Here is a 13,266-nt window from a genome sequence, read left to right as displayed (position 1 = left end):
GAATATTATTCTCAAAAATATTTACGACATTCAACTTTGGCTCAGGAAAGGGTGTCTAAGGTTGATTTCTTTTCACTCCCTGAATCGAAAGTTGCAGAAAACAATGCCTGTTATTGATGTCTCGCCAATGAGGTCACCGAAATCAAGCTGCTACCCAGAACCGAGCTGAAGATCTCTCCGTTGCTTTCTGCACCGCCTTTGGGGCTAACAATGTACTACAAAAAGTAGATGCATTATATGTTCAGCCCATAAAAATATGTACATTCTTGTTCCTGAATTTAATTAGATCTGAATCTTATGGACGCCATCGCATCGCTCGACTCGTTGATAAAGGCAATTTACTTGATGTATAAGAGCGATCCTCAATTCCTGAGTCAGAGCTTTGAAGCATCCAAGGACTCGAACTATAGCAAGAGCATCTTTACACTTTTCGACGTTTTCTTTCGTTATCTATCGAAAGTGGAGCGATTGAAATGGACAGACAAACTACAAAATGCTAGTCTTTTAACACTGGTGTACCGAACCATCTCTAACGTTCTGAACGAATATACAGGAGTATAAACTGTGTGTTGATAGATGTGAGATTTTGTTGAGGTTTCGGGTGGGATCTTCTGGTGGTGCCCTATGGTGTGACCAGATCGGTAGCGCAGCAAAGCACTCAGAAGAGACGCAACGATCTTTTAAAAGAAGAATCAGATCTGCAGATGGAAAGCCTTACTCTTACTGCAAGAGAAATCTTTTTGAGACTGATGTTTGCGAAAGACGGCTCTATATCCATTGAGTATATTTTCGAAGCATTAAAGATCTCGATCGACTGACAAATGATATAAAATTCGGAGTGAAAAAGGGATCAAAAAGATTCAGCAGATTAAATAGTCCGATCTAAATATTCAACAATAATATAGATTATGAGTGCCAAAGAAGTTTTGGACAAGTTTCATGAGCAAACGAAAAGTAAGTGAGCCAGTTCTTTGTGCTAACCAGTAGTAATAGAAAAGCAGATAGATAATGCAGATGAGAATACCGATTGGAAATTGATTAGAGATGATATTAACAAGTTCAAACATTGGGTCGCCAAGATCCATGAGACTGGAGGAATACCTCAGTATGATTTGAAGAATATCACGAGCACAATCGACTCCTGGGTCATTTCTCTCGACGACAAGAAACGTTCCTTTAATAAGAAGAAGTTTAGGTTCAGCTATAAGCCAAGTCGCGATAATAGATTGTCCTATGTCGAGTCTTCACAGTCTTCGACTTTTGGCACGCCAACTATTTATGGGAAAGACGGAATTAAGTGTGTTATCGAAAAGACACATCAGGGAGTGTTTCTTTCTGAGATCAAGAATTCGATAATAGTAATTCCCGCAGATATGGTTGCCGGAGCTGTTACTATGAATAACTGCAGGGGCTCATTATTTGTGATACATTCCGAGTCGTTCCTATACGCAGAAGAGCTGAGAAACTGTATCATAATTGGAAGAGCTCACCAGATGAGACTGCACAAATCTAAAGGTGTTTACCTCGACATTCAGATCGAGAGCACAGTCAATAAAATCATTATTGAAGAATCAACGTCCATCAAATTCGTTGACGGTCGCAATGTCGAAATAGATGACTTTAGTGAGCCTTCGAAAAAGCCTGTCAATTACACTATGGTGGACAAGCTGGTGAACGAGGCGGCAGTTGCTGAAACTCAGCTCGAATCGCTTTCGAGCCTACTCAAATCCATAATATAAGGCTGTGTTCGATCCCATATATTTTTTTCTATCACTTCCAGTCATGACGCCTTCACCGGCAAAAGCTGAGATGAGCGCCAAGGAGAAACTGGAACAGCTGAAGAAGCAGCGAGCGGAAAATTTAACTAGACTTGCTGCTCCTCAGAGAAGCTATTTGAGCCCTAATGGTCCCGTGACGCCTAATGTGACACCAACGGTTTCGCCAATGGATAGTATAATGACTACTAACGCGCGCCGAAAAATTAGACTGAAGCCGGGGCATTCGCCATTAGATTGGGAGACTAAGAAAAAGACATTCAACATGAAAGGATCCATCGATCCTAGGGATTTTCCATTGCGAGTGACAAGGGAGGAGCTGAACAAACACAATAAAGAGCATGATTTCTGGATTTGCCTAAATCATAAGATATACAATTTGTCGCCTTATCTTGATTTCCATCCTGGAGGTGTTGAGGTCTTGATGAAGTGTGCAGGAAAAGACGGGACGTTTTTGTTCAACAAATACCACAGATGGGTAAACTATGAAAGGATCCTAGACGCTTGTTTTATAGGTTTTCTGGTCTGAAACAGCATTAATCGCATTATTGTACATTAAATATACTATTACTCCAACTCAGAACACACTTCTGCCACTAAACTGACGAGTCTCCTATCATATCTTTCGCCCTGGTTCACTAGCTCAGCATAATGTCGTTTGAATGCAAGATAGTATGCATCTTTCTCCTTCATGGGCAAAGCGTCCCAGCGTCGTCCTTCTCTTCCCGAAAGGTGCTCGTAGAGTCTTTGTGGGGTGATAATCTGGTATCTAAATTCAGACGTGTTCGATAATTCCCTATATTGACTATCAAGGAAAAGTCCAAATCGTTCTTTGACGCTCAGGTTTCTTGACTCATGTAGTTGCGGATCCGAGGGTTTCCTTTTCAAATTGAGCTGCTGAAGTGTGTGGCGCAACATCTCAGCTTTTTGGATGTCTGGCTCAGAAAGTTTCACTCTTTGTAACCGCACGGTTTCTGATAATATTGTGGTTTCGTCCACTGAAATATCGTTTCTGTTTTCTTGTTTTTCAAGGAGAACGTTCTCTCCAGATGATCTGCCAGCCATCTTTTCAAATCTATCTATTTTCTCGGGAAAAGCTAAATCTTCAACACGCTCCGCACTCAATGGTCTATGAGACTTCAATGGGGTAGATGTTATATCAAACCGATATGAGATGTCTTGTTGCGGTACGCATTCCTCGTAGTCAGTGATGGACCCTTCTGTCGTATCGTCAGTATCGATATGATGAGACTTTTCAGTATTCCTTGATCTGCCAGACTCTAGCAGGTATGGAACGCTCTCTGTAGACTGTAAACTAGCATCATCAGTTGATTGATCGGTAGAGATCTCCTGGACTTCAAGCTCTTGCTGTAAGTTTTGCTGGACTGGAAGAGACGTGTTGTGGGGGCATTCCATCAGAGGTAAATGGGGGACCTGCGTCAATGACTTGTCTGTTGTAGTGTCCAGTTCGCTTTCTGTAGCAAACTCGATTTCTTCCTTCGTTGGAGAACTTTCAATAAATTTGCGGAGTTCTGAGTTGTTACCAAAGCAGTAGTTATCGTTAGCTTTCGTCCAGTCTCTTTTATCTATCACCATAGAGTATTCTTTCAAAGATGTCGTCCAGAACTCCACCAGGCTCGATCGGCTAGCAGGAGAGTTCGTGAAGATGAGGTTTCGAGTCTCTAAACAGTGTCTAGCAAAGTTCGTTAGCGGCGTGGAGACTTCAAAAAAGATCCCGGGATTATTATTGAGACACATGAGTCGGTCTTTGAAAACAACAAAATGTTGTTGTATTTTATCCTTCAGTGGCTTTATGTCGGATTTCTCCAGTTCCTGAGTGAGCTTTTCAATCAAGTGACCTTTTTCACATGAGATGATGAACACGGACGCCAAAAAATCCATGTTCCTTGACATCTGAATTTTGGAGTAGTCTTTGCGCATCGATTTGAGGGACAGCGTCTTTTTGAGTCTGCTGAACTTAAAGAGTTTGTTCTCCGCTTTGTGTGCTTCTTTGATTGTGCAGCGCAAGTAATCAATGTAATCTGTAGCCGGCTCCATGAGGTATTGGTTTGGAATTTTGAAATGTCTAACGATGTCGTTAAAAGTGGACAGTGCAAGTTCATAATCTGCTTCGGTATACCCAGTGCTGAAATTCATGGGTCCATTCACTTTGACACGTTCGGCACTGAGTAATTCAGCATCCTCAAAGCTAGCATATTCCGGAGTTTTTGGAGGTTTGGGTAATCGCATTTCAGGCATAAAAGGCAATTTGAGGGACACAATGGTCAGCTGTCCAGGCCGGGCCGGGCGTCGTCTCATCTTGTGTATTCCCAGTTTTCCCATAACATAATCTCCTGGCAGCATCAATGACGAGAGATGTTGGATTTTGTCGAAAGTGCGAATAGATTCAAAATACGCTTGGTCCCTAAAAACATGGAACGAGCCCAAGCACTTAAAAAAGCGCAGCGTGACACGAAGTACGAGACATAGTGGATTCAGACTCGTATCATGTGGCAGCATTATGAAACATACAGCGGTTTGCTGCGTCACTATGGTTTGTTTGGGGCTGGGATGACAGGTACAAAATATTAATGTTTATTCTTTTCCCTATAAGGTCTGTAATAAATAAATTCTCATCCGTGCACACGAAGTGATTTTCAGAGGAGATCCAAATACAACGGAGCTGCCTCTTAGCTACAATCAATCTATCAGATCACAATCTTGACGTTGTATATCGAAGCGGTACTGTATTTTATATCGTATACTATAAGTTAGATTTGCAGCAAGAAGATTCGGCACCAGACTCTGGGAAGTACTGGGACTTGTTGAAGCTCTGGGTGGATTGAGGCACCGAAAGAGCAGGGTTCTTGTCGAAAAATCCAAATGGAACAAGGCTTATTTCATGGGCCTCTACAGGCATCACCGGGAAGTCTTCAACTCTTGGGATGTGAGTAAAACCGAGAGTTGCCCAAACCACTGGGTCGTCGTTTCTGACGTTTTCGTCACGTCTTGCCCAAACACCCAATCCGGTGTCTGTTTGGGATTGATTGGTGAACTCACCAGCAGCGTAGAGCTCGTTATCTCTATACTTGGTAACCCAGACTTGCTGAGTGGCAAATTGGGCTCTCCTGTTATTGTACGAGTCTTCGTCGGCGAGCAACATTTGCCTGGCTGGCATCACAACCTTGTATGCCACAGGCTTTTTGGATATTGGATTGATCTTGTTCTCGTTAATGATCTTGTAGGATCTGTTGGTGAACGGAGACTGTTCGACATAGCCTGGCTTTTCGACGACGGTTCTTTCGGTCACAAATCCAACGTTATATGGGTTCAACTTGGTATTTTTCTCCATACGAATCACATCGTCGAAAACGACAGTATTTTGGTAGCCATCCACAGCAGGATCAATTCTGAATGAGAGCATGTGCTGGTGGTAGGCGGCCATCACTCTTGGGCCAACGTTAGTACCCCAAGGAACAGTGACGTCCTTGTCCAGAGGCATAGTGGACAAAATACCGGTGGCTCTGACGTGGATTCTGATTTCACCAGCCTGATCGAAGATGATGTTTAGCATGTACTCGTAGTTGGCAACGGTAGCAATGGTCTGAACAACAAATTCTCTCCTTCTGGCAATCACAGGAACATTGGTTCTATAGTTGGTGTGTTTGTACAGTAGTCCACCGTCCTGCTCGTGCAAACAAACAGTGTTCGGAATCAAAACAGAGTCACCATTTGTGTTGACTCTTCTGCAATCCATGTATTTGATAACTCCCAGGCAGTCGCATCCCAGAGCCAGACTGTTACCAGAAGCACCGAAGCCGCAGTCTCCCAAGTCGAAGGCCTGTTTTCTGTGGAACGGAGCTCTTGGATCACCGTATGGCACCGTCATCTCAGACAATGACAATCTATAAACGACAGACCTGCCCTTGAAGTGGATGTCGTAAATAGCAAATCCTTCTCTTACAGTAGGAATCACAAAAAACTCCCATCCTTGCCACGAGATCTTGTGACCGTCAACGCTGAAGCTCGGTCCCTCAGGCTGCTGGACAATCAGTGGCTTGAGTGGTAGGATAGCCTCGCCATTGAGATCTGGATGGTACTCCACGAAGGGGAACTCGTCCCAAGCCTGCGTCTCGGTAACGGTTTCATCGACTCCTCCTGGCAAGTAGTCCATTCTCACAAATTTTTTGGTGCGACACTCGAAAACGGGAGAAAACTTGAGCGGCAGCGAGTAGTGATTGGATTCCGGATGAGCAGCATTGGCCAGATACATGTAGCACTGGATCAACATTCTGTCCTCCTTGCTGTCGGTTCCGTTCATCCAAGGGTCGCAGACGACTCTGACGTGGGAAGGAAGTTTGAGCTTTTCAATCTCCGCCTTGACGAGAGGGTGCGTAGTTGCGAGGTGCTCAATTTCCTGGACATCTTCGGCAATCAGTGGACCAATGACACCCTTTGGCTGTTTCTGGTTGGTGATGATGTGTCCGTATGTCACATTCACGAGAGCCTTGTAAAAGTCAAGACCAATATAGTAGTAGACGTAAGTCATTCTCGAGATGTGAGGAAGAGGCTTGCCAGTTCTCTCAGCCTCAAGATATCTGATCATATCCTTTTTCGGCGGGTCCAGTCTATCGATCTGGATGAAGTGTGGCTTTTCTGGACCCTTAGTGGCATCCTTAATAAGCTGGGAGGTGAGCTGGAGTTCTGCGTCGGAAATGGGGTCGAAAGGGTGAACCATTTTGCGAGTAAATGTATTCTGGGTCCACCGCTGCTTTATATATGCACCCCGGAAAAACAATTTTTCAAGGTCTTGTTAAGACCTTCCTGATAAGGAAGGATGAAGCGTTTGGATAGAGTTGTCAAATTTGAGCTTGTGAGCGCTTGCGCTCAGTGTTATCGGCTAGAAAGAAATCCATATACGTAGGTGACTAATTGTAGTTATAAACTAGATTTGCAGCAACTTCCTTCTGACGAGGCTTCCGGGTAGTACTCAGATTTGTTGAAGCTCTGAGTGGACTGTGGGACGTCCAAAGCTGGGTTCTTATCGAAGAAATCATTTGGCACAATAGCAATCTCATGAGTCTCCACAGGCATGACGGGGAAATCTTCAACTCTAGGAATATGAGTGAACCCGAGAGTGGCCCAAACCACTGGGTCGTCGTTTCTGACGTTCTCGTCCCTGTAGGCCCACTTCTTAAGACCGGTGTCATTTTGTGACTGGTTAGTGAACTCGCCGGCAGCAAACAGCTCGTTGTCCCTATACTTTGTAACCCAGACTTGCTGGGTAGCAAAATGTGCTCTCTTGTTATTGTAAGAGTTTTCGTCAGCGAGAAGCATTTGTCTGGCAGGCATCACAACCTTGTACGCCACAGGCCTCTTGGAGATTGGATTAATCTTATTCTCGTTGATGATCTTGTAGGATCTGTTGGTGAACGGCGACTGTTCGACATAACCTGGTTTCTCAACGAATGACCTTTTCGTCACAAAGCCAACACCGTAAGGGTTTATGTTGGTTCCGGCTGGCATTTTTTCAACATCGTCGAATACGACAGTATTTTGGTAACCATCCACAGCAGGATCGATTCTGAATGACAGCAGGTGCTGGTGGTAAGCAGCCATCACCATAGGTCCAACGTTGGTACCCCAAGGCACGGTGAGTCCTTCTTCAATTGGCATGGTGGACAAAATACCTGTAGCTCTGACGTGGATTCTGATCTCTCCGGCTTGATCGAAAATAATGTTGAGAACGTATTCGTAATTGGCAACCGTTGCGATGGTCTGAGCAACAAACTCTCTTCTTCTGGCCGTGACAGCACCGCCAGTTCTATAGTTCATGTGTTTGTAGAGCAAACCGCCATCCTGTTCATGCAAGCAAACGGTGCTTGGGACTAGTTTCGGCTGTCCTTTCGAGTCCGTGACGGAACAGTCCAGATATTTGATAACGCCCAGACAGTCGCAGCCGAGCTTAAGAGTGTTGCCAGTGGTTCCAAAGCCGGAATCTCCCAAATCAAACGCCTGCTTTCTGTGGTACGGTGGTCTTGGATCTCCATATGGCACTGTCATCTCCGAAAGGGACAATCTGTAGATAACCGATCTTCCCTTGAAGTGGACGTCGTAAATCGCAAATCCCTCTCTGGCAGTTGGCACCACGTAGAACTCCCATCCTTGCCACCAAATTTTTGAGCCTTCTATTTTGAACGATGGGCCCTCGGGCTGCTGAACAACCAATGGCTTCAGCGGTCTTGGGGTCTCGCCATTGAGATCTGGATGGTATTCAACGAACGGGAATTTGGTCCAAGGCTGAGTCTCGGTGACAAACTTCTCGTCAACTCCGGAAGGCAAATAGTCCATTCTCACAAACTTCCTGGTCAAGCACTCAAAGACAGGTGAAAACTTAAGCGGCAGAGAATAATGGTTCGACTCGGGGTGCGAAGCATTCGCCAAGTACATGTAGCACTGAATCAAAAGTCTTTTTTCCTTAGGGTCGTCTGTTCCGTAGATCCATGGATCACAAACCACCTTGATGGATGGTGGCAACCTCAGCTTCTTGATTTCCGCTTGCACCAATGGGTGCACATTCAACAGATCCTCTATTGCTGCGACATCCTCCCAGACCAGCGGGCCAACGACTCCTTCTGGCTGCTTCTGAGTGGTAATTACGTGGCCGTAGGTGCAATTGACAAGAGACTTGTAAAAGTCGGTTCCCAGATAAAAGTATGCGTAGGTGATTCTGGAGATCTGAGGAAGTGGCTTCCCGGCTTTCTCAGCCTCCAAGTATCTGATCATATCCTTCTTCGGTGGGTCCAGTCTGTCGATCTGGCAAAAATGAGGCTTTTGCGTAGCACCGAGGGAGTCCTTGATCACCTTGGAGGTAAGCCGGATTTCGGCGTCGCTGATGGCATCAAAAGGATGAGTAACCATTTTAGCAGGCGATAAGGATGAAAGCAGTACGTCTGTACGCTTTATATAAAAAAGAGCGTCTGGGCCGTGATCGCAAATAGGATCCCGAAAATACCCAGTAGGGAAGATAATGCAGGTTGCACAATACTTAGTCAGTCTCGCGAAAGGGACAGAATAAAAAGGATGCACTCATCTAGGAAATTGGCGGCCCTGCGTATCCGCTGCCGCCATTGAGCAACAAGTACTTTATTAGCGGCTCATAAAAAGAAGTCTTAGCCATTTGTCCTAATCCATTGGCTCTTTAATGTCACATCCTTTCCACGCCTTGATCTTTTTGCCCTTTTGAGTATAGAACAAGTTCTACGCTACTTGCAATTACATATCTATGCGACCCTTCCTATTAATTTAATCGAAAAAATCGTCTTCTTCGCCCTCGTCCTCGTCCTCGTAATGGTTCGAGCGGCGATCAAACACAATCTTGGTCTCGTTGCCCTTCCTTTCCTCTTTGGACACTTTTTCCAGAATCTCCACAATGTCGCTCTCCGAAATCTTTGTTCTAATGGCTCCAGATTTGAATAGTCTCAGCAGATAGCTCTCCACCGATGTCACCCGCTCTGGTCTGACCATTCGGACACGGGAGAGTCGCTCTTTGGCCTCTGGCTCCAAAATCTGGGACAGTATTGACTGAGTAGGATCGTTTTGATTTCTGAATGTTAGTCCGCGTTCTCCGGCGTCCTGGCACTTACGTCTTGTTTTCTTGTGTTTGCGATCCGCCACCTTGTGCGTTTCTCTGCAACTCGGCCAATCTCGCGGCCCGGATAGCTGCTAGTTCTGAGTCGTCCATCAGATTCAAACTTGTGTGCAGAGAACTTTTTTTTGCGTCGATCGGCGCATTATCTGAATAGATAAACATCTTTCTCCTTCAACCGTCCCGCCATGTTTCCCCAGGAGGACTCGTTGAAGCCCTTCATCGGGCAATCCGAAGATCCTTTACTTCGCACAAGCATCGACCTGGAGCTTTCAAGCATGAAACCTGTTTCGAATACCAAGCATGCTCAGAAAGTGGCTATCCACGAGCTGCAGGACTTAGAGGACGTCGACCTCGACGACAGCTCACTGCGCAGAATACCCGGCTCTATCCCACCCGTCGCATACCTTATCTGTTTAGTTGAACTGGCCGAAAGAGCATCTTACTATGGGCTTACCGGCTGTCTCAATAATTTTATCCAAAGGCCATTGCCGGCAGGCTCAACCACGGGCTCTGTGCTCGATCCAACCTCTGACGAGAGCGCAGGCGCTCTCGGCCTTGGACTTGGTGTCGCTTCATTTCTGACGCAGTTGCTCAGTTTCTTGGCCTATGTCACTCCGTTGTATGGTGGATATATCGCAGATACAAAATACGGCAAGTTCAGGAGCGTCTGGGTAGGCGTCACCATTGGCTTTTTTGCTCACATGGTGCTTGTCGTAGCTTCTTTGCCATTTGTGATCAAAACTCTTTGGCTCTCTCTACTTTTGACGGTTGTTAGCATTATAGGTATTGGTTTTAGTGCTGGCTACATTAAACCAAATCTATTCCCCCTGCTGGTGGACCAATACGCTGTTGACGAAAACTACATCAAAGTCCTCTCTACCGGGGAACGTGTGATTGTGGACCGAGATGCCACGCTCGAGCGGATGAGTCTGATCTATTATTTCTTTATCAACTTCGGCTGCTTCGTGGCCATCTTTTCTTCCATCATTGAGAGAGCTTTTGGTTTCTGGATGACGTATGGGTTCACTGCGCTTGTGTACTCGGTTCTTCCAATCATGCTTATTTACCTTAAACCTCGCTTGCATCTGAGCGAGCCAACAGGTGTCTCAATCTTTGAAGAGGTCATTGTTTTACTCAAAGAGCTATTCCAGCGTGGCTGGCTCACTAGAATGAGTCAGGGCAGATTCTGGAGCATCGAGATCTCAGCAGATACGCAAAAACTGGCTCCCTCAGTGACAGTCGAGGATCTGAGCACCACGATTCAATCGTGTGTGATTTTTCTATATTTTATCATCTTCAACTTGAATGACGGGTCTATCGCCTCGATCCAGATCAATCAAGCCGGCTCAATGAGAACCAGTGGCATTCCGAATGATATGTTCCAGTCCTTCAATCCTCTAGCAATCCTGATAATCATCCCGATCCAGGACTATGTGCTCTATCCACTTCTGCGCAAACGGCGACTGACATTTCATCCAATTCATAAAATAACCGTTGGATTTTGTATATCGGCTACGGGTACACTAGTTGGTGCTTATCTTCAATATTTAATTTACAGCCGTAGCAAATGTGGATGGGAAGGAGCTTCAGAGTGTGAAACAGTGGCCCCGATATCAGCCTGGTGGTGCTCCCTGATGTTTGGGCTACAGGCTACCGGCGAGTGCTTTGCGACCGTTACTGCCTATGAGCTAGCGTATACGATGTCATCACCGGCGATGAAGAGCTTTGTGGTGGCCCTCTTCCTGTGTTCGAATGCAATCTCGAGTGTCATCGGCGAGATGATCAGCTTCTGGGCCCACGATCCTAATTTGTATGCCATCTTCATGAGTTGTGCGCTGCTTGGTTACGGCTTCGCTGTCGTATTCCTTCTGCAATTCAGAAACCTACATAAGCAATTGAATAGTTGATTGACCTGACCTCCCTGATTCTATATTCATATATTTACATGTTCACACCTTTGTAAGGCCCTGTTGCTTGACCTCATTTATTTTGTCGTAATCGATTTCATTCAAAATGGCTTTGGCGCCTCCGTTAATCAAGAGTAATGCCAACTCGCGACCAAATGCAACAGACTCCTCATAGTTCTCCACCTTCCTGATTAAAGTCTTCTCGACAGACTGTGTTCCTCCGACATTGAGCACGACAGATTTCATGTACAATTCGTGAGTGTCCTTGTTGTAATCTGACCAAACTCCAACAGGAACAGAGCATCCTCCTTCCAGAGTGCGCAAAAGTTCTCTTTCAGCACGGCATCTAATCGAAGTTGATTTACAGTCCAACCGCTCACAGATCTTTTTCATCTTTGGATCATTCTTACGGATCTCAACTCCAAGAGCTCCCTGTCCAACTGCGTAGAGCATCTCATCAGGGCCCAAATATTGTGTGATTCTATGGCCCAAGTTTATTCTTATCAAGCCAGCGGCCGCCAAAATGACACATGCATAATCGGAATCTGGAGCGTCAAGCTTGCTAATTCTGGTATTAAGGTTTCCTCTGATGCTCTTGAACGTCAAGTTTGGATGGTTCTTCAGCAATTGTGCGGATCTTCTTACGGACGAAGTTCCCACTACAGAACCGTCTGGCAGTTCAGAGAGGGACTTGTATGGGGAATCTTTTCTCATGACTAGCGCGTCTCGTGGGTCTATCATAGTTAGTAAAGAGCAAATAACCATCATCAGAATAAGATCTTTCCTCAACGTAATTAGGAAGTCTAACGTCTATCAAAAAATCTTAGAGTTCATCATGAAGGTTTCAGTGTAACTTACCTTCTCTTTGGAGAATGCATCCGAGTTCAAATTCGTCTGGCAGGCTAGTTGGCATGTCCTTGAGCGAGTGGACAATCATGTCTATTTGTTCGAATTCACCAAAACTCTGAAGTAGAAGGATCTCCAACTCTTTGGTCCATAGCGACTTGCCGCCAAAAGAGTACAGCGGTTTGTTTTGCACTTGGTCACCCAAAGTGCTCAATTTGACAATTGGAGTTTGCAGATTTGGATAAAGTTTTTGAATGCCTATACCAACAATTTCAGACTGGACTACAGCGAGTTGGGATTTCCTGGAGCCGATGCGGACAGTATTGTTAGGAATGTCAAGATCTTCTTCCACCTCATCAAGGATGGGTCCAGACTTTGATTGATTATTATTAAAAACTGATGCCGACGAGTCGTAAACAACCTTTTCTTTCTTTACAGTGGAAGAGGAGGAGTTCGTTGTCTGGGACATCTTTTGCTGTGATTGTGGCAATTGTGCTGGTCCTAATGAGTGGATGGTATGCAACTTGTTGAGTGGTGATTGGTGAAGCGGTGACGACAACATTGGATATGTAATGAAATTAAGCCTTAGGGCGCTCCGACTGACGTCAAAGAAATTTAACTAAAACAAAAGATAGATTGATAAGAAAATGAGAAGAAAACAGCTTGAAAATCTTCCCGATCTTAATACTTCGTTTTAGTTGATATTTATTTTAGTTTTATAGGCTGTTGAAAAAAGTCTTTTTTAACTCGGAAGGTGCAAGGTGTAGCTTACACCGGAATTCTATTCTCTATAAGGAAAAGTAATTTTCTCGCCAATGAAAAAAAAATAATTTGTAATTGGAAGACAGATTAAAACTGCTCAATATAAAATTCAAGAGCGTCTTATAGGCTATTTTTTTGATCTCCTCGAGAACAATGCCAAATAATAAAAATAGAAATTTCTATATTATCAAAAATATTGCCGCTTTTTGGACACCTCACCCCGTGTGTATCAGACCAGCATCCTTGAACCAGAATATATTTTTTTTTATTTTGCACCACGTATTGGAAGCTTGACGTATCCGATCAAGACGACTAACATCAGAAA

The 13,266-nt window shown here is 44.8% G+C and overlaps 8 protein-coding genes across 8 annotated transcripts; 3 read left to right on the top strand and 5 right to left on the bottom strand.

The window, feature by feature from the left end:
• Window positions 1-297: 297 nt before the first annotated feature.
• KL911_000693 (uncharacterized protein) lies at window positions 298-1,739 on the top strand (the record flags this gene model as incomplete). Its single annotated transcript, XM_043200975.1, has 2 exons — window positions 298-499; window positions 994-1,739. The coding sequence occupies 2 exons, from the start codon at window positions 298-300 to the stop codon at window positions 1,737-1,739; spliced, it is 948 nt and encodes a 315-aa protein (XP_043056257.1).
• Window positions 1,740-1,782: 43 nt separating this feature from the next.
• Window positions 1,783-2,304, top strand: KL911_000692 (uncharacterized protein; the record flags this gene model as incomplete). Its single annotated transcript, XM_043200974.1, has 1 exon — window positions 1,783-2,304. The coding sequence occupies one exon, from the start codon at window positions 1,783-1,785 to the stop codon at window positions 2,302-2,304; it is 522 nt and encodes a 173-aa protein (XP_043056256.1).
• A 38-nt stretch (window positions 2,305-2,342) lies between these two features.
• Window positions 2,343-4,295, bottom strand: KL911_000691 (uncharacterized protein; the record flags this gene model as incomplete). The annotated part of the gene is made up of 1 exon (XM_043200973.1): window positions 2,343-4,295. One exon carries the CDS (start codon window positions 4,293-4,295, stop codon window positions 2,343-2,345), a length of 1,953 nt encoding a protein of 650 aa, XP_043056255.1.
• A 244-nt stretch (window positions 4,296-4,539) lies between these two features.
• KL911_000690 (uncharacterized protein) lies at window positions 4,540-6,513 on the bottom strand (the record flags this gene model as incomplete). The annotated part of the gene is made up of 1 exon (XM_043200972.1): window positions 4,540-6,513. One exon carries the CDS (start codon window positions 6,511-6,513, stop codon window positions 4,540-4,542), a length of 1,974 nt encoding a protein of 657 aa, XP_043056254.1.
• Window positions 6,514-6,713: 200 nt separating this feature from the next.
• Window positions 6,714-8,696, bottom strand: KL911_000689 (uncharacterized protein; the record flags this gene model as incomplete). The annotated part of the gene is made up of 1 exon (XM_043200970.1): window positions 6,714-8,696. The coding sequence occupies one exon, from the start codon at window positions 8,694-8,696 to the stop codon at window positions 6,714-6,716; it is 1,983 nt and encodes a 660-aa protein (XP_043056253.1).
• A 384-nt stretch (window positions 8,697-9,080) lies between these two features.
• On the bottom strand, window positions 9,081-9,519 carry KL911_000688 (uncharacterized protein; the record flags this gene model as incomplete). The annotated part of the gene is made up of 2 exons (XM_043200969.1): window positions 9,081-9,331; window positions 9,453-9,519. 2 exons carry the CDS (start codon window positions 9,517-9,519, stop codon window positions 9,081-9,083), a joined length of 318 nt encoding a protein of 105 aa, XP_043056252.1.
• Window positions 9,520-9,611: 92 nt separating this feature from the next.
• Window positions 9,612-11,333, top strand: KL911_000687 (uncharacterized protein; the record flags this gene model as incomplete). The annotated part of the gene is made up of 1 exon (XM_043200968.1): window positions 9,612-11,333. The coding sequence occupies one exon, from the start codon at window positions 9,612-9,614 to the stop codon at window positions 11,331-11,333; it is 1,722 nt and encodes a 573-aa protein (XP_043056251.1).
• Window positions 11,334-11,375: 42 nt separating this feature from the next.
• Window positions 11,376-12,741, bottom strand: KL911_000686 (uncharacterized protein; the record flags this gene model as incomplete). The annotated part of the gene is made up of 2 exons (XM_043200967.1): window positions 11,376-12,049; window positions 12,192-12,741. The coding sequence occupies 2 exons, from the start codon at window positions 12,739-12,741 to the stop codon at window positions 11,376-11,378; spliced, it is 1,224 nt and encodes a 407-aa protein (XP_043056250.1).
• Between the last annotated feature and the right edge of the window lie 525 nt (window positions 12,742-13,266).

Source organism: Ogataea haglerorum (genome assembly GCF_019207285.1).
Source record: "Ogataea haglerorum isolate 81-453-3 chromosome Unknown 81-453-3_NODE_2_length_903871_cov_94.662503, whole genome shotgun sequence".
NCBI lineage: Eukaryota > Fungi > Ascomycota > Pichiomycetes > Pichiales > Pichiaceae > Ogataea > Ogataea haglerorum.
Note: the sequence above shows the minus strand (reverse complement) of the source record. Positions and strands in the feature narration are given on the sequence as shown.